The 26647-nt window shown below is 50.9% G+C and overlaps 1 protein-coding gene across 2 annotated transcripts in view; it reads right to left on the minus strand.

Moving 5' to 3' along the window:
• The window catches only part of MAP2K6 (mitogen-activated protein kinase kinase 6), a 115801-nt gene that overhangs the window by 83199 nt on the left and 5955 nt on the right, over positions 1-26647 (minus strand). Inside the window, exon 2 of one of the 2 annotated variants that reach the window (XM_068264364.1) lies at positions 6494-6535. The exons of the other annotated variant lie outside the window; for it this stretch is intronic. Coding sequence (XP_068120465.1) covers positions 6494-6535 — 42 coding nt within the window. The remainder of the gene's footprint in view (positions 1-6493; positions 6536-26647) is intronic. 2 annotated transcript variants of the gene reach the window in all.

Raw genomic sequence — 26647 nt, forward strand, 5'->3', positions numbered from 1 at the left:
GAGGCAATGCGCGCGCACACAGGAGGAAGCAATGCGCGCACACAGGAGGAAGCAATGCGCGCGCACACAGGAGGAGGCAATGCGCGCGCACACAGGAGGAGGCAATGCACGCGCACACAGGAGGAGGCAATGCACGCGCACACAGGAGGAGGCAATGCACGCGCACACAGGAGGAGGCAATGCACGCGCACACAGGAGGAGGCAATGCACGCGCACACAGGAGGAGGCAATGCACGCGCACACAGGAGGAGGCAATGCACGCGCACACAGGAGGAGGCAATGCACGCGCACACAGGAGGAGGCAATGCACGCGCACACAGGAGGAGGCAATGCACGCGCACACAGGAGGAGGCAATGCACGCGCACACAGGAGGAGGCAATGCACGCGCACACAGGAGGAGGCAATGCACGCGCCACACAGGAGGAGGCAATGCACGCGCCACACAGGAGGAGGCAATGCACGCGCCACACAGGAGGAGGCAATGCACGCGCCACACAGGAGGAGGCAATGCACGCGCCACACAGGAGGAGGCAATGCACGCGCCACACAGGAGGAGGCAATGCACGCGCCACACAGGAGGAGGCAATGCACGCGCCACACAGGAGGAGGCAATGCACGCGCCACACAGGAGGAGGCAATGCACGCGCCACACAGGAGGAGGCAATGCACGCGCCACACAGGAGGAGGCAATGCACGCACCACACACAGGAGGAGGCAATGCACGCGCACACAGGAGGAGGCAATGCACGCGCACACAGGAGGAGGCAATGCACGCGCACACAGGAGGAGGCAATGCACGCGCACACAGGAGGAGGCAATGCACGCGCACACAGGAGGAGGCAGCAACGCACGCACCACACAGGAGGAGGCAATGCACGCACCACACAGGAGGAGGCAATGCACGCACCACACAGGAGGAGGCAATGCATGCACCACACACAGGAGGAGGCAATGCACGCACCACACACAGGAGGAGGCAATGCACGCACCACACACAGGAGGAGGCAATGCACGCACCACACACAGGAGGAGGCAATGCACGCACCACACACAGGAGGAGGCAATGCACGCACCACACAGGAGGAGGCAATGCACGCACCACACAGGAGGAGGCAATGCACGCACCACACAGGAGGAGGCAATGCATGCACCACACACAGGAGGAGGCAATGCACGCACCACACACAGGAGGAGGCAATGCACGCACCACACACAGGAGGAGGCAATGCACGCACCACACACAGGAGGAGGCAATGCACGCACCACACAGGAGGAGGCAATGCACGCACCACACACAGGAGGAGGCAATGCACGCACCACACAGGAGGAGGCAATGCACGCACCACACAGGAGGAGGCAATGCACGCACCACACAGGAGGAGGCAATGCACGCACCACACACAGGAGGAGGCAATGCATGCACCACACACAGGAGGAGGCAATGCACGCACCACACACAGGAGGAGGCAATGCATGCACCACACACAGGAGGAGGCAATGCACGCACCACACACAGGAGGAGGCAATGCACGCACCACACACACAGGAGGAGGCAATGCACGCACCACACACAGGAGGAGGCAGCAATGCACGCACCACACAGGAGGCGGCAATGCACGCACCACACACAGGAGGAGGCAATGCACGCGCCACACAGGAGGCGGCAATGCACGCACCACACACAGGAGGAGGCAATGCACGCACCACACACAGGAGGAGGCAATGCACGCACCACACAGGAGGAGGCAATGCATGCACCACACACAGGAGGAGGCAATGCACGCACCACACACAGGAGGAGGCAATGCACGCACCACACACAGGAGGAGGCAATGCACGCACCACACACAGGAGGAGGCAATGCACGCACCACACACAGGAGGAGGCAATGCATGCACCACACACAGGAGGAGGCAATGCACGCACCACACACAGGAGGAGGCAATGCACGCACCACACACAGGAGGAGGCAGCAATGCACGCACCACACACAGGAGGAGGCAATGCACGCACCACACACAGGAGGAGGCAATGCATGCACCACACACAGGAGGCAATGCATGCACCACACACAGGAGGAGGCAATGCACGCACCACACAGGAGGAGGCAATGCACGCACCACACAGGAGGAGGCAATGCACGCACCACACACAGGAGGAGGCAATGCACGCACCACACACAGGAGGAGGCAATGCACGCACCACACAGGAGGAGGCAATGCACGCACCACACAGGAGGAGGCAATGCACGCACCACACAGGAGGAGGCAATGCACGCACCACACAGGAGGAGGCAATGCACGCACCACACACAGGAGGAGGCAATGCACGCACCACACAGGAGGAGGCAATGCACGCACCACACACAGGAGGAGGCAATGCACGCACCACACACAGGAGGAGGCAATGCACGCACCACACACAGGAGGAGGCAATGCACGCACCACACAGGAGGAGGCAATGCACGCACCACACAGGAGGAGGCAATGCACGCACCACACAGGAGGAGGCAATGCACGCACCACACACAGGAGGAGGCAATGCACGCACCACACACAGGAGGAGGCAATGCACGCACCACACAGGAGGAGGCAATGCACGCACCACACACAGGAGGAGGCAATGCACGCACCACACACAGGAGGAGGCAATGCACGCACCACACACAGGAGGAGGCAATGCACGCACCACACACAGGAGGAGGCAATGCACGCACCACACAGGAGGAGGCAATGCACGCACCACACAGGAGGAGGCAATGCACGCACCACACAGGAGGAGGCAATGCACGCACCACACACAGGAGGAGGCAATGCACGCACCACACAGGAGGAGGCAATGCACGCACCACACAGGAGGAGGCAATGCACGCACCACACACAGGAGGAGGCAATGCACGCACCACACAGGAGGAGGCAATGCACGGCACACAGGAGGAGGCAATGCGCGCGCACACAGGAGGAAGCAATGCGCGCACACAGGAGGAAGCAATGCGCGCGCACACAGGAGGAGGCAATGCGCGCGCACACAGGAGGAGGCAATGCGCGCGCACACAGGAGGAGGCAATGCGCGCGCACACAGGAGGAGGCAATGCACGCGCACACAGGAGGAGGCAATGCACGCGCACACAGGAGGAGGCAATGCACGCGCACACAGGAGGAGGCAATGCACGCGCACACAGGAGGAGGCAATGCACGCGCACACAGGAGGAGGCAATGCACGCGCACACAGGAGGAGGCAATGCACGCACCACACACAGGAGGAGGCAATGCACGCGCACACAGGAGGAGGCAATGCACGCGCACACAGGAGGAGGCAATGCACGCGCACACAGGAGGAGGCAATGCACGCGCACACAGGAGGAGGCAATGCACGCGCACACAGGAGGAGGCAATGCACGCGCACACAGGAGGAGGGGCAATGCACGCGCACACAGGAGGAGGCAACGCACGCACCACACAGGAGGAGGCAACGCACGCACCACACAGGAGGAGGCAGCAATGCACGCACCACACAGGAGGAGGCAATGCACGCACCACACAGGAGGAGGCAATGCACGCACCACACAGGAGGAGGCAATGCACGCACCACACAGGAGGAGGCAGCAATGCACGCACCACACAGGAGGAGGCAGCAATGCACGCACCACACAGGAGGAGGCAATGCACGGCACACAGGAGGAGGCAATGCGCGCGCACACAGGAGGAAGCAATGCGCGCACACAGGAGGAAGCAATGCGCGCGCACACAGGAGGAGGCAATGCGCGCGCACACAGGAGGAGGCAATGCACGCGCACACAGGAGGAGGCAATGCACGCGCACACAGGAGGAGGCAATGCACGCGCACACAGGAGGAGGCAATGCACGCGCACACAGGAGGAGGCAATGCACGCGCACACAGGAGGAGGCAATGCACGCGCACACAGGAGGAGGCAATGCACGCGCACACAGGAGGAGGCAATGCACGCGCACACAGGAGGAGGCAATGCACGCGCACACAGGAGGAGGCAATGCACGCGCACACAGGAGGAGGCAATGCACGCGCACACAGGAGGAGGCAATGCACGCGCACACAGGAGGAGGCAATGCACGCGCCACACAGGAGGAGGCAATGCACGCGCCACACAGGAGGAGGCAATGCACGCGCCACACAGGAGGAGGCAATGCACGCGCCACACAGGAGGAGGCAATGCACGCGCCACACAGGAGGAGGCAATGCACGCGCCACACAGGAGGAGGCAATGCACGCGCCACACAGGAGGAGGCAATGCACGCGCCACACAGGAGGAGGCAATGCACGCGCCACACAGGAGGAGGCAATGCACGCGCCACACACAGGAGGAGGCAATGCACGCGCACACAGGAGGAGGCAATGCACGCGCACACAGGAGGAGGCAATGCACGCGCACACAGGAGGAGGCAATGCACGCGCACACAGGAGGAGGCAATGCACGCGCACACAGGAGGAGGCAATGCACGCGCACACAGGAGGAGGCAGCAACGCACGCACCACACAGGAGGAGGCAATGCACGCACCACACAGGAGGAGGCAATGCACGCACCACACAGGAGGAGGCAATGCATGCACCACACACAGGAGGAGGCAATGCACGCACCACACACAGGAGGAGGCAATGCACGCACCACACACAGGAGGAGGCAATGCACGCACCACACACAGGAGGAGGCAATGCACGCACCACACAGGAGGAGGCAATGCACGCACCACACAGGAGGAGGCAATGCACGCACCACACAGGAGGAGGCAATGCACGCACCACACACAGGAGGAGGCAATGCACGCACCACACACAGGAGGAGGCAATGCACGCACCACACACAGGAGGAGGCAATGCACGCACCACACACAGGAGGAGGCAATGCACGCACCACACAGGAGGAGGCAATGCACGCACCACACACAGGAGGAGGCAATGCACGCACCACACACAGGAGGAGGCAATGCACGCACCACACAGGAGGAGGCAATGCACGCACCACAGGAGGAGGCAATGCACGCACCACACACAGGAGGAGGCAATGCACGCACCACACAGGAGGAGGCAATGCACGCACCACACAGGAGGAGGCAATGCACGCACCACACAGGAGGAGGCAATGCACGCACCACACACAGGAGGAGGCAATGCATGCACCACACACAGGAGGAGGCAATGCACGCACCACACACAGGAGGAGGCAATGCATGCACCACACACAGGAGGAGGCAATGCACGCACCACACACAGGAGGAGGCAATGCACGCACCACACACAGGAGGAGGCAGCAATGCACACACCACACAGGAGGAGGCAGCAATGCACACACCACACAGGAGGAGGCAATGCACGCACCACACACAGGAGGAGGCAATGCACGCACCACACACAGGAGGAGGCAATGCACGCACCACACACAGGAGGAGGCAGCAATGCACGCACCACACAGGAGGCGGCAATGCACGCACCACACACAGGAGGAGGCAATGCACGCGCCACACAGGAGGCGGCAATGCACGCACCACACACAGGAGGAGGCAATGCACGCACCACACACAGGAGGAGGCAGCAATGCACACACCACACAGGAGGAGGCAGCAATGCACACGCGCACACAGGAGGAGGCAATGCACGCACCACACACAGGAGAAGGCAATGCACGCACCACACACAGGAGGAGGCAGCAATGCACGCACCACACAGGAGGCGGCAATGCACGCACCACACACAGGAGGAGGCAATGCACGCGCCACACAGGAGGCGGCAATGCACGCACCACACACAGGAGGAGGCAATGCACGCACCACACACAGGAGGAGGCAATGCACGCACCACACAGGAGGAGGCAATGCATGCACCACACACAGGAGGAGGCAATGCACGCACCACACACAGGAGGAGGCAATGCATGCACCACACACAGGAGGAGGCAATGCACGCACCACACACAGGAGGAGGCAATGCACGCACCACACACAGGAGGAGGCAGCAATGCACGCACCACACAGGAGGAGGCAATGCACGCACCACACAGGAGGAGGCAATGCACGCACCACACAGGAGGAGGCAATGCACGCACCACACAGGAGGAGGCAATGCACGCACCACACACAGGAGGAGGCAATGCACGCACCACACAGGAGGAGGCAATGCACGCACCACACAGGAGGAGGCAATGCACGCACCACACACAGGAGGAGGCAATGCACGCACCACACAGGAGGAGGCAATGCACGCACCACACACAGGAGGAGGCAATGCACGCACCACACACAGGAGGAGGCAATGCACGCACCACACAGGAGGAGGCAATGCACGCACCACACACAGGAGGAGGCAATGCACGCACCACACACAGGAGGAGGCAGCAATGCACGCACAACACAGGAGGAGGCAGAAATGCACGCACCACACAGGAGGAGGCAGAAATGCACGCAGAGGCAGACACAAAGCCACACATGGCAACAAACCACACCAACAACCAGGAGACTCACCAACTCCTTGTCTGGAAGGAACCTTCTTCGTACACCCGGGAGCTGTGAGTAAAGCAACACAGATGAGATACCTGCACATCTCCACGCCACACATCCACCACTGTCTGATCTCTATCATTTCAAAAGCTTATCCACACTTCCTGAAACCAACTGTGAGAAGTGAGCCTCTCATCATGATGTGCACATGTGTCCTTCCAGCTCCTCAGGGGCGGAGAGATGTGGTGACATCACACCCTGAGGGGGCGTGGCTGACACTTAAAGCAGCAATGCAGGGGCAGTTGGGGCCCCACAGATGGGAAGATACATCGCTACACTGCTCTCTGCAGCTTTTGCAGTAAATATAAGGAAAGTGGTCGTCTGACAGGCTGCATCCAGTGTCCCCTTCATGCAAGCAGTGTGGCAGTGTGTTCCTTCCCCGGCACAGAGCAGATCACCTAACTCAGTCCACCTCTTCCTGCTGCTAAAAGGGTTAACTCTCTGCGGCCAGCAATGCAGCTAGGGTTCCTCTCTGCTCAGCGTGTAACAAAGCATTTAACTGTACCCAGGGTTTATTTACCAAAGCCAAAGAAAAAGCCATTTACTATTGCTCATGTAACATTGCACTGCTGGCCACAAAGAGTCCATCTCTCAGCAGCTGGGTGGGGCCAGTTCTGAGCTCACAGGGAAAGACTGGCTGGTGCTCCCCCCTCCCAGACTACTCCCTTTAGGTGATCATGGGATAGGGGAGGAGTCTAACCAAGCTTCATCTGGCATTCAAACAGGAAGTCAGTTTTTGCAAACCTAACGAGTCTAGATTTAAAAAAAATAAAAATGCAAATGATCTTATAGTCCACACCAGTGATGGCTAACCTTGGCACTACAGCTGTGACAAAACTACAAATCCCATCATGCCTCTGCCTCCCCGAGTTATGCTTAGAGCTGTCAGAGTATTGCAATGCCTCATGGGACTTCCACCACAGCTGGAGTGCCAAGGTTAGCCATCACAGGTCCACACTATAGGCATTAACATAGCATGGACTAGAACTGCAGTTTATCCACCACAATGTAGAGGGAGGCTTCTGTAATCGGCAGGTGTGGGAAGGTTTAAAGAGGAACTCCAGTGAAAATAATGTAATAAAAAAACTTTTTTTTAACACAAAAAAAGCTTAATGCATGAAAACTTTTGCTTCATTTTTAAATAATTATTTATAAATGATTTAGACGTTGTTTGCCCATTGTAAAATCTTTCCTCTCCCTGATTTACATTCTGACATTTATCACATGGTGACATTTTTACTGCAGTCAGATGATGTCACTCGATCGACCGCAAATCGGTTGACCGATCGACCGATTGGCGGCCGATTTCGATCGATTTCAATCGATCTGGCAGGCTGGAAAATCTAGGTCGATCTGTTGAGATTGCTTATCGTTTTTCATTGGCCCTAATGGAAATCTGATGCCAAAAAAATGCCATCAGATCGTTTTTTTAAAAGATTTCAAACTGAAATCTATTGGAATTCTATTTTAGTAAAAAAATGTTCCTAAACACATCAGATAGAAAAGAAATCTATCTGATGATCGATCTGCTGCTAATGTCGAGTGTATGGCCACCTTAACTCTGATAAGGCACGCTATTTGTTACAGTAAATCAACCACGTTGTCTTGTCACTAACTGTCCCTAATGCCGGGCATACACGGCACGTTTTATGCGCCGGATCGATTGCCGCTCGTCTCCCCCGCCGGCGCTTCCTTATCAGCGCTCGATTCCCTGCCATTGTCCGCCGGCGGAAATAGAGCGTGCGCGGGTCGAGCGGCATGATCGGGCCAGCTGAATAGTATCAGTTGGCCGATACACGGTACAGAAACGTACTGTGTAACCCAAGCATTAGAGAAGCTCACAATCTAATCCTTACCATAGTCCTTTGACTGTCTATGTATCATGTAATGTATTGTAGTCTAGGGACAATTTTTAGGGGGAAGCCAATTAACTTATCTGTATGTTTTGGGATGTGGGAGGAAACCGGAGTGCCCAGAGGAAACCTACACAGACACGGGAAGAACATACAAACTCCTTGCAGATGTTCACCTGGCTGGGATTCAAACCGGGGACCAAGCGCTGCAAGTCGAGAGTGCTAACTACTACACCGCCGCGCTGTCCTAAGAGTTTAGTACAAACAGGCGATATTTACAATTTCTGCGATTGCTTGGAGAATTTGCCTCGTTTGGTTTCGGGTTTAGCTGCTTTTTAAAGGAGGACGAACAAAAGCCAAACACAAAATGAAGTATGTAAAAGTCTGAGGGTGACTGAGGCCAGCCTGTGAGTATCTCCGAGCGAAGCGTCACCTAAGAGCTACCAGAGGAGACAGCAGCCTCTCCCAGCAGGTGCAGCAGCGAGCGCACTACAGGAACGCTCCCCAGCCTGCCGCCAGACATCTATCTGCAGCAGATATCAGGTCCCCGGGGTGCCAGGCGCCATCCCAGCATCCATTACAGCACTTCCTGCCTCCCGCTGATCAATGCTAAAGAGGCACCCCGCCCTATAACCTTACCGAGAAATGCAAAGATCGCTTCATCCCGAGACCAGCTCTGCACCTCCGCAGTGGTCACTTAAAGGACCACTATCGTGAAAAAAGTAAGCAGTTAAATCTGACAGAACTGACAGGTGCTGGACTAGTCCATCTTCTCATGGGGGGTTCTCAGGGTTTTCTTTGTTTTCAAAAGAATTTCCTGAATGGCAGTTGGAAAGTCTAACTGCCAAAATAGTGTGCAAGTGAGTAGGAAGACTGGCTGGCATCTTACCATCTTGGCAGTTAAACTGCTGTTCAGGAAATGCTTTTGAAAACAAAGAAAACCTTGAAAATCTCCCATGAGGAGATGGACTAGTCCAAAACCTGTTTGTCAGATTTTAAATGCTAACTTTTTTTTGCTGCATCCTTTAAAAAGAACCTGAACTGAAAATAAAAAGTCAAAGTAACCATACACAGGTCATACTCACCTCCCGTGTAGTCTACTCCTCAATCTTTCTCCTCTCCCGCATCCTGTTTGTCCGCTGCAATCAATGGAATTCTCCGTCCTCCATTTTAAAAATGGCCATTACCCCATAACAGCTTTCTGGTCAGCACACTGTTAAACTGTAACATCGCCCACTTGAGCCATAAGGAAACATGGACATTACCTTGCACATTCAGTTGTATATAACTGACAGCAACTGGTATGTTTCAGTTCTGACAAAATCTTGTCAGAACTGGAAGGGATCAATGAAAGAAGAAAATGGTGAGCTTCTGAGAGGAACTGACGGTGAGGTTAGTATGAAATATTCATTTGCAGCTATGTCATGCGTTTATTTTACATAATTTTACTCTCTTCAGGTTCCCTTTAAAGAGTAACTGTCGGGCATAAAATCAAAAATCATTATTTTTATCAAATTTTTATCTGGTAAACAAGTAATAAGGATGCTAATCAGGCAATCAAAAGTTACAATCTCTATTACTTTTCTTGTTTATAAATGATCATTCCCCAGTTTACCTCACTCTTATTTGATACGTTGTCGCACAAAGGAAGTTGCAGGGCATGCTGGGTTGTCTTTTTTTGCTTCTGTACATTAGTTAAGTCTGAGGGAAATTAAGAAGCAAAAAAAAAGACAACCCAGCATGCCCTGCAACTTCCTTAGTGCGGCAACGTACCAAATAAGAGACAGGTAAACTGGGGAATGATCATTTATAAACAAGAAAGTAATAGTGATTGTAACTTTTGGATTGCTGGTTAGCATCCTTATTACTTGTTTACCAGATAAAAATAAAGAATTGATTTTTTATTTTATGCCCGACAGTTACTCTTTAAGGCTTGGTTTACATTATAAATTGCAAGCGCGAGTGCTTTTGTGCGTGATTTTTTTCAAGGCGATTGCCAACCTGAGCGTTTGAGCGATTTTGTGTAAGCGCTTTTGTAGAGCGATTGAGATTTTCACTCCTGACGTCAGTGAGGAAAGTGAACTCTTTGACTTGAAAGAATAAATACAATGTATTTATTATTAAAAGTGCTCGGAAATCGCTATAGGAAACTCTTTTTGAAGCGCTTAGCGATTTCCCTATGCCTTCCATTGAGCCAAAGCGCTCAGAAACTGGTACAGGCAGCGCTTTTTGGAAGCGGAATGCAAGTGAACCGCTCATATGAGACACTCTCATAGTAGATCATTGCACAAGCGCTTTAAGGAAATTTCTAAAATTGCCAACGCATTGTTGGAAAGGGATCTAAAGAAGTTCCATACAAGTGAATGGAAGCGGTTTGTTAATTACCGGTGATGGCAGTTGGCGTCCTTAGCGTAAACATGGCAGTAGATCCTGTTATCTTGGACACTACGTTTAGCATACAGCGCCGGCTGCGTTCATACAGCTCCGTGTCCCCGCAGGGGCTGAAACCGCGACAACGAGCGTGAGCGGTATCAGAAAACCTTTATCATTGGCTAAACAAGAGAATGCAAGCCGCCTGCCTGAACCAGCCCATACAATGTTAGATGGTTTTCTGCCAAGGCGGCCTGTCGGGGTCATCTCTGCCAAAAATGTAGCGAGTGTACAGCCCACCCAGACGCGCTGCAAAGACGTCCAGTGTGTCGTCCACGCTCCATAGCAACAGAACATGTCGCTCAGCTCTAAGCAGTAACATATCTGCTTAGCAACCTGACACAAACTGTCTCCAAAGAGATCAAATTGCGATAGTTAGGGGGGTTGGTCATTGTGTGTGCGTATGCAGCAGTAAAGCGGACCCGAACTTAGAACTTCCTATCTTCTCTAAAAGATAAGCAACAGCATAATAACTTTTAAAGAAAAACATTTCTTTGTTACAGCTGATACAAATCCTGCAAAAAAACCTGCAAGTGGGTCGACTTCCTGATTTCATGAAAGCAGACATAGGGTTATCATCCTGTGTTTACAAATTAGCTGCTCTGCTGAGGCAGCCGGCTAACGCAGCTTAGAGATCAATTTAAAGTTGTGATTAATCACAGATTGGGGGGGGGGGGGGGGGGTAGTTAGACAGGCTATACTCTCTATATACATACAGGGTGCAGTTCTCTACGTTTTCCTTCTGTCCTGTGCAAGAATTCAGGTCCACTGAATTGAACTTCTCCAATTATCAAAATGAGCTTGAATCAAGGCATAGGAGGGTTAATTACTGCCCAATATTACCATTGATTTATAAAGCTCCAACATGTTCCGTGGTGCTGTATTTGCAAAGCCAATCGATCACTCTCCAATTGGAAATCGATCACATAGGAATCAATGTCTATTACATGTGTGACTGCTCAGTCTCGACAGACCCTCGGCATAAGGCCTCTTTCACAGTGGGACGTTAAAGTCGCACGTTAGAAAATTTTAATAACGCAGACTAACGCATAGCAATACTAAGTCTGTGCAACATTCACAGTGCACACGTTGTGTTGTGTGTAACGTGTAGCAATATTTAGGAAGTGCTTCATGCTGTGCGTTTAGCAATACCTATTCTGCGTTGTGTCTGCTGCACATGCTCAAAGAAGGGTTTTTTTTGTTAAAAAAATGTAACGCATGTGCTGTTTTCGTTCCATCAGTATGCGATGAAAACGGCGCACCGAGAGACACATAACACATTGCAAATATAACGTCCTATTTCAGAACCTGCATGCGCTGCGTTAGGGGCACGTTGTTGCGACTTTAACGTCGCATCAAACGCAACGTCCCACTGTGAAAGAAGCCTAAATCTACCGAGCATCAGAACCGCAAGCGTTGTATATGGCTCGATCATCGATGTTGCGTCGATCCTGCCGCGCCCACTTGTATGGAAATTCTCCAACATATCTGATCACGACGTTGGCCGGCAAACTGCCTAATGTGAATCAATAAGATACTTTGGGTACAACAGATATCAAACACACGCAAACAGGCTGAATCGGCCAGACAATATAGATACATGGGGTGGGCAGATCTAGCAAGAAACATCCTATAGCGGCTTAGAAAATTGATATTTCTTCTTTTTATGGCTTTTTGAATTTTTTTTGCCATTACAAAAAGTGAGAAACAGCAACAACCATAACAAGTCCTGACCCTCACTGTAAACAAATGCAGCACAAATGATCACTCCACAGTGAGAGACTTCGACACAAAACTTTAGGACACGCCCAACTGCACCCTAAAATCCTGCCCACTAATCTGACTCAACTGCACAATATGAATGGTGGTCTGAAGCAGGATGTGATATAGAAATACTGCGAGGTCCCTTCTACACAGGGAGACCCCTGCTGGAGAGGAATGATGGAGTACATATCATGTGATCGCTAATCACAATAAAGCCAGTTAAAGGTGACAAATAGTAAGCAGAATATCAGTGGAGATTTTGCTATGTGCTAAACCGGTGGGGTGTGGGGGGGAGGGGTCAAGCTGGGAATCATCTGTCTCTGGAGAGACCACCCTAAAGCCGGGGACAGGGGCTGCACTCAGGAATGTTTATGTCCTTGCATGCTGGATGTATGAATGGAGGGGGGAGATGATAACGGCAGAGTGTACACCCCCCATTGTGACCCTGGACAGCAGGGGGTCCTCCCCACCCCACAGCCCACACAATGCAAACAGCACAGGGCAGCTGAAAGGGAACAATGAGGACTTTTAGCAACTTCTAAAATGATTAGATTTCCAGGAATGGGCTGGAGGGTAAAGGGGAGGGCAGGGATTACCCCCCCCCCCCCCCCCAGGGCAAATGCAATCAGACATTAGCAGCACAAACAGGCCCATTACCTTGTATAAAGCTGTGTACAGAGAGCTACGTGCAGATCTGGCATGACCCATGCTCTGACCCCCCCCCCCCCAGCCCAAACACACCTGAAGCGACAGGGATATGGAGGCTGACATTTATTCCCGTTGCAACAATACCAGTTGCAACAATACCAGCCAGTCCAGCTGATCCTCTGCCTCTTAAGATGGCCATACTTGGTCGATTTGCCATCAGATCCGACCAACAGATGGATCCCTCTCTGCTCGAATCTGATCAGAGGGATCATATGGCTGCCTTTACTGCAAACAGATTGTGAATCGATTTCAGCATAAAACCGAACACAATCTGTGGAGCTGCCGCTGCCCTCCCTCCTCCCCCCTCCCCAGCTATACAGGATCTTCTCAAAAAATTAGCATATTGTGTTAAAGTTCATTATTTTCTATAATGTACTGATAAACATTAGACTTTCATATATTTTAGATTCAAATACACACAACTGAAGTAGTTCAAGCCTTTTATTGCTTTAATATTGATGATTTTGGCATACAGCTCATGAAAACCCAAATTCCTATCTCAAAAAATTAGCATATTTCATCCGTCTAATAAAAGAAAAGTGTTTTTAAATCAAAAAAAGTCAACCTTCAAATAATTATGTTCAGTTATGCACTCAATACTTGGTCGGGAATCGTTTTGCAGAAATGGCTGCTTCAATGCGGCGTGGCATGGAGGCAATCAGCCTGTGGCACTGCTCAGGTGTTATGGAGGCCCAGGATGCTTCCATAGCGGCCTTAAGCTCATCCAGAGTGTTGGGTCTTGTGTCTCTCAACTCTCTCTTCACAATATCCTACAGATTCTCTATGGGGTTCAGGTCAGGAAAAAATCCCATCGCAATCGAATCGCACTAATGGAAATTGCTGCTGCCGTTTCCATAAGTTTAATGCACCTTGCATTTTGCAACCGGAATCAAATCGCTAGTGGAAAAAGGTCCCCAAACTATGTACCCTCACCACGATTTTCCCGACGGCCAGCGGTCATTTCGTGATATTGTGACGTCACATGAGTACAGGCGAGTGACCACGTGACTCGCTTAGTGTGGCAATAACGGCAGTCATGGCGGATCGGAAAGCGCCCTGACGACTCCCACACAATGTACCACGAACGCTTGAAGTCTTGTTTGCTCCCGACATGAAACATTGCGTGACGTCGTGCGCACCCACCGGCAGGAAGTGGCATCGCTAATAACCAACATCAAGAGGACGGTGCAGGACCTACCGGGCGATTGGTTATGGGGCTTTATGCCTGGTACAGACCATGCAGATGGACGCCAAGCACCGGGAAGCGTTAAAAAAAAAAAAAACCACGCACAAAAACGCGAGCATTTGCGTTTTTAGATGTGAACGAGGCCTTCAAGGGCTTTTCAGTCTCTTTTAGCCCCTCACACACTGCTGAGAGTTGTGGTTCACCATGAGCTTGCTGGGTATTCTGTAGCTACAATTGTGTGTTAGTACTGCAATCTGGGGGGGGGGGGTGACACGACGATTGGGATGTTAGTACTGGAGTCCTTGGGCTGCATGGGGGAGGGGGCGACACAATCATTGGGATGTGAGTCATACACAGAGACACATGCAGGTGATATCAGTTTAGGGAGAGGCTTTCACTGGGTTTACTGTATAACGCATATGTGCCGGCTATACAGTGACTCAGATTTACAACTTATTTCCTGCATGTAATTTACACACTGCCTGTGTTGTGTCTGATTACGCTGCCTGTGGATTTGCGCTGCCCCGCATGCGCAGGAGGAGACTGTGCGGCTACATTTCTATAGAATGATGCTGCTGGAGGTAAAATACTAAATATCTCCGCTCCCACACCTCTTACACTCCCCAAATTTTCAGGGTAGGGAGGGGACCCCCCGAACGGCCTCTATACCAAATTGCAGCCCCCGAGACCTGCTGGTTCCCAAGATAGGTTTCTCTAATCTATCTCCTGAATCAGCGGGTCTCGGGGGCTGCGATTTGGCATAGAGGTCGTTCTGGGGGTCCCCTCCCTACCCTGAAAATTTGGGGAGTGTAAGAGGCGTGGAAGTGAAGATATTTAGTATTTTACCTCCAGCAACATCATCAACTTCACACTGAGCATGCGTGCTACTCAGTGTGGAAGGGAGCTTCCGGGCAGCACAATCAGACATTACACCGGCAGCAGACTGAGAACCAGGTACAGCCGGCAACCTCCTCACACGCTGCTGCAGAACACTGTAACACAATACTACAAAACGCTGCCACCCGCCGCAGCACGCTGCAATACACACTGCTGCACACTGTAACACGATGCTGCACAACACTGCCACCCGCCGCAACACACTGCTGCACACTGTAACACGATGCTGCACAACACTGCCACCCGCCGCAACACACTGCTGCACACTGTAACACGATGCTGCACAACACTGCCACCCGCCGCAGCACGCTGCAATACACACTGCTGCAAACTGTAACTCGATGCTGCACAACACTGCCACCCGCCGCAGCACGCTGCAATACACACTGCTGCACACTGTAACACGATGCTGCACAACACTGCCACCCGCCGCAACACACTGCTGCACACTGTAACACGATGCTGCACAACACTGCCACCCGCCACAGCACGCTGCAATACACACTGCTGCACACTGTAACACGATGCTGCACAACACTGCCACCCACCGCAACACACTGCTGCACACTGTAACACGATGCTGCACAACACTGCCACCCGCCGCAGCACGCTGCAATACACACTGCTGCACACTGTAACACGATGCTGCACAACACTGCCACCCACCGCAACACACTGCTGCACAACACTGCCACCCGCCGCAGCACGCTGCAATACACACTGTTGCACACTGTAACACGATGCTGCACAACACTGCCACCTGCCGCAGCAATACACAATGCTGCATAACACTGCCACCCGCCGCAACACCCTGCTGCACACAGTAACACGATGCTGCAGAACACTGCCACCCGCCGCAGCACACTGCAATACACACTGCTGCACACTGTAACACGATGCTGCACAACACTGCCACCCGCCACAGCACGCTGCAGTACACACTGCTGCACACTGTAACACGATGCTGCACAACAAAGCCACCTGCCGTAGCAATACACACTGCTGCAAACTGTAACACAATGCTGCACAAAACTGCCACCCGCCGCAGCCCGCTGCAATACATACTGCTGCACACTGTAACAAGATGCTGCACAACACTGCCACCCGCCGCAGCACGCTGCACTACACACTGCTGCACACTGTAACACGATGCTGCACAACACCGCCACCCGCCGCAGCACGCTGCACTACACACTGCTGCACACTGTAACACGATGCTGCACAACACTGCCACCCGCCGCAGCACGCTGCAATACACACTGCTGCACACTAACACGCTGCTGCACAACACTGCCACCCGCTGCAGCACGCTGCAATACACACTGCTGCACACTGTAACACGCTGCTGCACAACACTGCCACCCGCCGCAGCACACTGCAATACACACTGCTGCACACTGTAACACGATGCTGCACAACACTGCCACCCGCCACAGCACGCTGCAATACACACTGCTGCACACTGTAACACGATGCTGCACAACACTGCCACCCACCGCAACACACTGCTGCACACTGTAACACGATGCTGCACAACACTGCCACCCGCCGCAGCACGCTGCAATACACACTGTTGCACACTGTAACACGATGCTGCACAACACTGCCACCTGCCGCAGCAATACACAATGCTGCATAACACTGCCACCCGCCGCAACACCCTGCTGCACACAGTAACACGATGCTGCAGAACACTGCCACCCGCCGCAGCACACTGCAATACACACTGCTGCACACTGTAACACGATGCTGCACAACACTGCCACCCGCCACAGCACGCTGCACTACACACTGCTGCACACTGTAACACGATGCTGCACAACAAAGCCACCTGCCGTAGCAATACACACTGCTGCAAACTGTAACACAATGCTGCACAAAACTGCCACCCGCCGCAGCCCGCTGCAATACATACTGCTGCACACTGTAACAAGATGCTGCACAACACTGCCACCCGCCGCAGCACGCTGCACTACACACTGCTGCACACTGTAACACGATGCTGCACAACACCGCCACCCGCCGCAGCACGCTGCACTACACACTGCTGCACACTGTAACACGATGCTGCACAACACTGCCACCCGCCGCAGCACGCTGCAATACACACTGCTGCACACTAACACGCTGCTGTACAACACTGCCACCCGCTGCAGCACGCTGCAATACACACTGCTGCACACTGTAACACGCTGCTGCACAACACTGCCACCCGCCGCAGCACACTGCAATACACACTGCTGCACACTGTAACACGATGCTGCACAACACTGCCACCCGCCGCAGCACGCTGCAATACACACTGCTGCACACTGTAACACGATGCTGCACAACACTGCCACCCGCCGCAGCATGCTGCAATACACACTGCTGCACACTGTAACACGATGCTGCACAACACTGCCACCCGCCACAGCATGCTGCAATACACACTGCTGCACACTAACACGATGCTGCACAACACTGCCACTCGCCGCAGCACGCTGCAATACACACTGCTGCACACTGTAACACAATGCTGCACAACACTGCCACCTGCCACAGCATGCTGCAATACACACTGCTGCACACTGTAACACGATGCTGCACAACACTGCCACCCGCCGCAGCACGCTGCAATACACACTGCTGCACACTGTAACACAATGCTGCACAACACTGCTACCTGCCGCAGCACGCTGCACACTGTAACACGATGCTGCACAACACTGCCACAGCACGCTGCAATACACACTGCTGCACACTGTAACACGATGCTGCACAACACTGCCACCCGCCGCAGCACGCTGCAATACACACTGCTGCACACTGTAACACAATGCTGCACAACACTGCTACCTGCCGCAGCACGCTGCACACTGTAACACGATGCTGCACAACACTGCCACCCGCCACAGCATGCTGCAATACACACTGCTGCACACTGTAACACGATGCTGCACAACACTGCCACCCGCCGCAGCACGCTGCAATACACACTGCTGCACACTGTAACACAATGCTGCACAACACTGCTACCTGCCGCAGCACGCTGCACACTGTAACACGATGCTGCACAACACTGCCACCTGCCACAGCACGCTGCAATACACACTGCTGCACACTGTAACACGATGCTGCACAACACTGCCACCTGCCACAGCATGCTGCAATACACACTGCTGCACATTGTAACACGCTGCTGCACAATACTGCCACCCGCCGCAGCACGCTGCAATACACACTGCTGCACACTAACACGATGCTGCACAACACTCCCACCCGCCGCAGCACGCTGCAATACACACTGCTGCACACTGTAACACGATGCTGCACAACACTGCCACCTGCCACAGCATGCTGCAATACACACTGCTGCACACTGTAACACGCTGCTGCACAACACTGCCACCCGCCGCAGCACGCTGCAATACACACTGCTGCACACTAACACGATGCTGCACAACACTGCCACCCGCCGCAGCACGCTGCAATACACACTGCTGCACACTGTAACACGCTGCTGCACAACACTGCCACCCGCCGCAGCACGCTGCAATACACACTGCTGCACACTGTAACACAATGCTGCACAACACTGCTACCTGCCGCAGCACGCTGCACACTGTAACACGATGCTGCACAACACTGCCACAGCATGCTGCAATACACACTGCTGCACACTGTAACACGATGCTGCCGGGCTGGTGGTGAGGCTCTCAAACAGCAGGGGCTGCTGTACACACACTGTATCTTCAGCTAAGGCAGTCGTGCAGAGGTTCATCTGGCGTGTGTACAGTAGCTGCAGATCGAGTGGAACTACGGTGGCCCTAAACAGGTCAATTTTTGGCCCAATTCTGCTCATTTTCATCAAACCTTTGGCCCCATAGACCCGATAAGTAAGGACTTAAGCAGTTGCTAGGCAGTGAAAAGACTGCTGAACTGACACATCTGCCTGCTGCTGCCTGGCGACTGCTCGCGTAGGGCGCAGATACACATCCAATTTTGATTAGCCAATTTTACCCCTTCCATTTAGTAGGAGGGTTTACTACTCTGTTCATAGAATTCACAATCTGCTGACCGTCATACTACATGGAGGGGGATTGGCCGGCAAATGGCCAATCAAAATTAGAAGTGCGTGTATCCTGAGCGCGCAGTTTGGCCGCACCTGAAAAGGGACTTTCAATGTCTGATCCATTTCAGATAGTTAATCGATCACTCGCTGGATTGGGCCACTATTGTCTTGTGTATTGTCATACCAAATATCATACCAAACTCCGTTAGACCCGGGCACCGCTGGCAGCAATTCTGCAGCACTTACCGATCACTGGCGAACAGCAAAGTGCTGCAACAGTGAACCCTACGGGGGGCGGTTCCACCAGTAGGTGCAGCATTGCAGCGCAGAGAGTGCAGCATTCTGGGAGTAATCACATCTAATGGTTGCAGAGCCAAATCTTAATCTGGGAGTCGAATTTACCCTCTCATATTCCCCCTCATCTGTGACTAATCACAAGCTGTAATTTGATCTCTCAGCTGTGTCAGCTCAGGAATATCCTCTGCCATGGCATGAAATGAATTATAGAGCAAAAAGGAAGTTCGAGTTCAGGTCCGCTTTAAGACAAAACAAGCTACTTATTGAGTACAGAACTGCTCATCACCTTTAGGGCTGGTGCACACCAGAGCGGTTCTGGAGCGCTTTTTAAAACGCTTGCAGGGGGAAACCGTTTGGCTAATGAAAGTGAATGGGATGGTGCACACCAGAGCGGCTCGTTTTTCCCACAAACGCAAACTCGGGGGCTGCAGCATTTTTTTAGATATCTGAGGCGTTTCTGCCTCAATATTAAAGTATAGGAAAGTGGAAAACTGCTCTGATAAACGCTAGATCAGAGCTGATTTCCAGGCGTTTTTGTTACAGAAGATGTTCAGTAACAGCTTAACTGTAACAGTATTAGTAATCTGCTACACAAAAACGCTCCAAAAAACGCTAGGTATGTGTAGAAAACGTCTCTAAGGCCTCTTGCACACTGCAAGCGATTCCGATTCAGATTCCGCTTTTTAAATCGGTTTTTACATCCGATTCAGATTCCGATTTGCAGTGTGCAGGGAGCAAACTGCAAATCTTAATCGGATGTAAAAAAACGATTAAAAAGCGGGATCTGAATCGGAATCGCTTGCAGTGTGCAAGAGGCCTAAACATGCCTAGAATCGCTCTGAAATCTGCTTCAAAAAACCTCTAGCGGTTTGCGGATCTGCGGAAGGTTTTTGGTGTGCACTGGGCCCAACTCTGACTCCTCAGTTTATGAATGCACCTACTCCGACTCCAGCTACCCAAAATGGCTCCGACTCCTTAGTCTAACACTTACCAGGGCTGCGAATTTGGTACAAAAATCATCCGACTGTTCAATAAGCCAGCACCTATTCAGTAGGAGATCTTTGGCAAGTCTCCCTTATGGTGGCCATACATGGTGCAATAAAAACATTCGATTATCCCGTTTATTCGATCTAAATGATCGAATCGAATGAAAGTTGAAAATATTATTTTTTTTTCGATCAAGAAATTCGAACGATTATCCCGTTTTTTTCCCAGAAAAATCTGATCGGATATGCTGGAAAAATCTTTATATTCGATCTAACGGAATAATCAAACTAAATTATCTAATCGGAAAAAATGAAAAATTGTACCATGTATGGCCACCATAACACTGCTACTGCCTATAGAGCGCACCCTAGTGGCTGCTGCTCTGGCGCTTTGAGTCCGCCAGGAGAAAAGCGCGATATAAATGTTATTTGTCTTGTCTTGACTCCCGACTCTTGACTCCTCAGTTTATGAAACCACTGACTGACTCCATGTACCTAAAATTGCTCCGACTCCTCGACTCCACAGCCCTGAACTAATCACATGTGTAATTTGATCTCTCAGCTGTGTCAGCTGGCTGCCTCGGCACAGCAACTAATTTGTAAACACATGATGTTAACCCTATGTCTGCTTCCATGAAAGCAAGAAGTAGACACACTGCAGATTTAGATCAGCTGTAACAAAGAAATGTTTTTCTTTAAAGATCATTATGCTGTTGCTTATCCTTTAGAGCAGATAGGAAATTCTGAGTTTAGGTCCGCTTAATGCAATAAAATGTCCCATCAGCGATATACAGACCACCGCCAGGGCGGGCGATGGGCGTACGATCAAACAGAAGGCATGATTGTGCCTCTCAGCCAGGTGTTGCGTTTTCCTGCGACGCCTCCTGCTATGTGCGAGTGCTTCATACAGAAGGCATGATTGTGCCTCTCAGCCAGGTGTTGCGTTTTCCTGCGACGCCTCCTGCTATGTGCGAGTGCTTCATACAGAAGGCAGGATTGTGCCTCTCAGCCAGGTGTTGCGTTTTCCTGCGACGCCTCCTGCTATGTGCGAGTGCTTCATACAGAAGGCAGGATTGTGCCTCTCAGCCAGGTGTTGCGGTTTCCTGCGACGCCTCCTGCTATGTGCGAGTGCTTCATACAGAAGGCAGGATTGTGCCTCTCAGCCAGGTGTTGCGTTTTCCTGCGACGCCTCCTGCTATGTGCGAGTGCTTCATACAGAAGGCAGGATTGTGCCTCTCAGCCAGGTGTTGCGTTTTCCTGCGACGCCTCCTGCTATGTGCGAGTGCTTCATACAGAAGGAAACATTCCGGCCGCCAATTAAACAATGACTCAACAAAATAGGAGAAAGCCGCCTCGACCTTCTTATAACCGGCGTGCAGAATTAACCAGCTGAGGCTGATGGGATGTTATGAAACAATGATCTCTGAACCTGTGAAATGCCAACCAGTAAAGGGAGCCATACATTAGCCGACCAACCAATTGACCATCCAATTTGATTATTATAATCGAATTGGATGAAAATTGGTGCTGCCAAGTGCATGCCTGACCGACACACCGACCGATTTCGGGACAGAAATTGGCCACACGGTCGATCGCGCATGCTGGAAAATCTCAGGCCGAAGTTGGTTGGTCAGGTGCGCGGCGGTACGGCGGCCGAATTGCGAACGAGTGACGAGACGACGAAACCCCCGCCGCAATGTATAAATGTATGCAGTGTGTAGTGCATTTATACATTACCTGTCCGGTGTCAGCCTCCACGTGGTCTCCGTCCATCTCTCCGGGTTCCGCATTAACGCCGGCGGCACATAGCGGCTGACGTCAGACGCTATGCGCCACTAGCGTGTATGCGGCTGTTACCCGGCGAGATGAACGGACACCGTGCGGAAGCTGCTACATGACAGGTAATGTATAAATGCACTACATTACATACATTAATACATTTTGGGGGCAGCGGCGGGGCGTACGCGGCGGCTCAGCCGATTCCCTGATGATTTCATGCTGAATCGGCCTGTAGTTTATGGGCAGATTCGATTAGAGACAAATTTATCTCTTGGTCGAATCTGCCCATATTTGTTCTAATGTATGGCCACCTTAATCCTGAGATGCAAACAGCCAAGTCACACAGCAAAGCCAGCATCAGCATCTACAGTCCATGCCCTCCCCTCTGCAGCTCAGCAACACAGCCTGGGCAAAGCCCCGCCCCCACACTGCTGATTGGACAGCCTGGAGAAGCAAAGATTAGCACATGTGCTAGGTGGAGTTCAGCCGAGAAGGACTGCCTCTGCCAAAAATCTAGCGTGTGTACAGCTCCCCCGACGCTTCAGCCAGAGATTAGCCAATTGCCAGCCAAGAGCTTCATGCTGGAAATACACAATGGGCTCAATTCACAATCATTTTCCGCATGCGCAGTGTTCTCCCCAGGCTCTTTTAGGCGGGTGCTCCACCCGGCTATTTTTGGTGACCACCCGACTGTCTGCGGCTTCCCTCCTCCCGTGCTGTAAGCAGAGTTGCGCACAGAAGCGCCAGCCATGCATTCTCTCATCTCGCCACACCCGGCTGGAAATAATTTCTGGGGAGTACACAGATGCGGAAATGCACTTGCGGTAAATTCCCGACTGAAATAAGGCCATCTTGACATTCACAAAATTTTACGCATTTTACGCAGTGCGGTAAAAATCTGCAAAAGTCAGTAACACACAAAGAAATTGAAATTTTCACAAGCAAAAAGGGGTGCATTATTTCTGACTTAACAACAGATTTTAGATCACCTACTAGTACTCGGTGATATATTTCCCTTCCCATTGACTTAAATGGAGCCTGGAGCGCTGTGTTTGCTGGACTTTAATTTTATTTTTTGACAAGTCTTTTATGCCCCTTTTCCCCGCATGGTTACTATGTAATTACGCATGTTTCCCAAATTTTTGTAAGCATTGTTCCCGCATGCGGAAAACATGCGGAAATTTTTTTTGTGACTGTGGAAAAAGTGTAAATTATCACTGGCGGAAATATAGCGGAAAGAAAATCTCTTACCGCATGTGTGATTGTGAATAGAGCCCAAAGAGGTATTTTTTACAGATTTACTGGCTGATCGACTTCCATTCACTTCTATGAGAAAATCAATCAGAAAAACGATCGAAATCAGATCGGACCAGTCGGAAATGATCTATCGATCCATCTATCTGACAAAACAAAACTCATGGTGTATTCCCAGCACGAGGCCTGGAACCCACTAGAAAGTACAAAACGCTATCGCTAGCGATTTGTGATGGATTTCACAAGCGATTTTCGGAGCGATTTCCCTGCTGCTGTACAATTTATTACAATGGAAACACTCCCAAAATGCTGCATGTCCTGCGATTGAGATTTCCTTCATCGCAATCGCTCTAGCAGATTCTGTCCCATCCGTTTACATTGGCAGAGCGTTTAGGTAAAGCGCTAGCGATTTGAAAGCACTCCCTAATCGCTCATAAAAAACGCTCTAGTGGGTTCCCGGCCTTACAAAGCCTAACATTCTGCTCTCCCCTCCTGTAAGCAAGCTTATCCTGCTCAACTACATATGGACAGTATTGTTTTTTTATTATCTGACATCTTCTGCAGCACATTACAGAGTACATAGTCATGTCACTGACTGTCCTCAGAGGAGCTCACAATCTAATCCTACCATAGTCCTAGTGTAATGTCCTACCATATTATTATTATTATGTATTTATATAGCACTGACATCTCCTGCAGCACATTACAGAGTGCATAGTCATGTCACTGACTGTCCTCAGAGGGGCTCACACTCTAATCCTACCATAGGCATAGTCTAATGTCCTACCATATTATTATTATGTATTTATATAGCACTGACATCTTCTGCAGCACATTACAGAGTACATAGTCATGTCACTGACTGTCCTCTGAGGAGTTCACAGTCTAATCCTACCATAGTCATAGTCGAATGTCCTACCATATTATTATTATGCATTCATATAGCACTGACATCTCCTGCAGCACATTACAGAGTACATAGTCATGTCACTGACTGTCCTCAGAGGAGCTCACACTCTAATCCTACCATAGTCATAGTCTAATGTCCTAATATATTGATATGTATTTATATAGCACTGACATCTCCTGCAGCACATTACAGAGTACATAGCCGTGTCACTGACTGTCCTCAGAGGAGCTCACAATCTAATCCTACCATAGTCATAGTCTAATCTCCTACCATATTATTATGTATTTATATAGCACTGACATCTCCTGCAGCACATTACAGAGTACATAGTCATGTCACTGACTGTCCTCAGAGGAGCTCACACTCTAATCCTACCATAGTCATAGTCTAATGTCCTACCATATTATTATGTATTTATATAGCACTGACATCTCCTGCAGCACATTACAGAGTACATAGTCATGTCACTGACTGTCCTCAGAGGAGCTCACACTCTAATCCTACCATAGTCATAGTCTAATGTCCTACCATATTATTATGTATTTATATAGCACTGACATCTCCTGCAGCACATTACAGAGTACATAGTCATGTCACTGACTGTCCTCAGAGGAGCTCACACTCTAATCCTACCATAGTCATAGTCTAATGTCCTACCATATTATTATGTATTTATATAGCACTGACATCTCCTGCAGCACATTACAGAGTACATAGTCATGTCACTGACTGTCCTCAGAGGAGCTCACACTCTAATCCTACCATAGTCATAGTCTAATGTCCTACCATATTATTATGTATTTATATAGCACTGACATCTCCTGCAGCACATTACAGAGTACATAGCCGTGTCACTGACTGTCCTCAGAGGAGCTCACAATCTAATCCTACCATAGTCATAGTCTAATATCCTACTATATTATTATGTATTTATATAGCACTGACATCTCCTGCAGCACATTACTGAGTACATAGTCATGTCACTGACTGTCCTCAGAGGAGCTCACAATCTAATCCTACCATAGTCCTAGTGTAATGTCCTACCATATTATTATTATTATGTATTTATATAGCACTGACATCTCCTGCAGCACATTACAGAGTGCATAGTCATGTCACTGACTGTCCTCAGAGGGGCTCACACTCTAATCCTACCATAGTCATAGTGTAATGTGCTACCATATTATTATTATGTATTTATATAGCACTGACATCTCCTGCAGCACATTACAGAGTACATAGTCATGTCACTGACTGTCCTCAGAGGAGCTCACAGTCTAATCCTACCATAGTCATAGTCTAATGTCCTACCATATTATTATTATGCATTCATATAGCACTGACATCTCCTGCAGCACATTACAGAGTACATAGTCATGTCACTGACTGTCCTCAGAGGAGCTCACAGTCTAATCCTACCATAGTCATAGTCGAATGTCCTACCATATTATTATTATGCATTCATATAGCACTGACATCTCCTGCAGCACATTACAGAGTACATAGTCATGTCACTGACTGTCCTCAGAGGAGCTCACAGTCTAATCCTACCATAGTCATAGTGTAATGTGCTACCATATTATTATTATGTATTTATATAGCACTGACATCTCCTGCAGCACATTACAGAGTACATAGTCATGTCACTGACTGTCCTCAGAGGAGCTCACAATCTAACCCCTACCATAGTCATTTGTCCATTACTGGCAATTTTAGGAGGAAGCCAACTCAAAGCTGAATGTTTTAGGGTGTGTAGAATGAAACATACAGAAATGAGGAGAACATACACTGCATGCATATAGTGCCCTGGCTGTGATTCTAACTGGGTGACCCGGTGATGCAAAGCAAGAGTGCAATCCACTATGCGCTTGATTCGCTATGCGGTGCTAACCTACTTAGCACGTCTAAAGTCTTAAGGCGTGCTAACCAGGGTGCTAAGTAGGCTAGCACCGGTTTTCTCAATCAGATCGCGTGCTAAGTACTGCTTGCTAAGTCCCATA

The sequence above is a fragment of the Hyperolius riggenbachi genome, chromosome 12 (assembly GCF_040937935.1).
Source record: "Hyperolius riggenbachi isolate aHypRig1 chromosome 12, aHypRig1.pri, whole genome shotgun sequence".
Lineage (NCBI taxonomy): Eukaryota > Metazoa > Chordata > Amphibia > Anura > Hyperoliidae > Hyperolius > Hyperolius riggenbachi.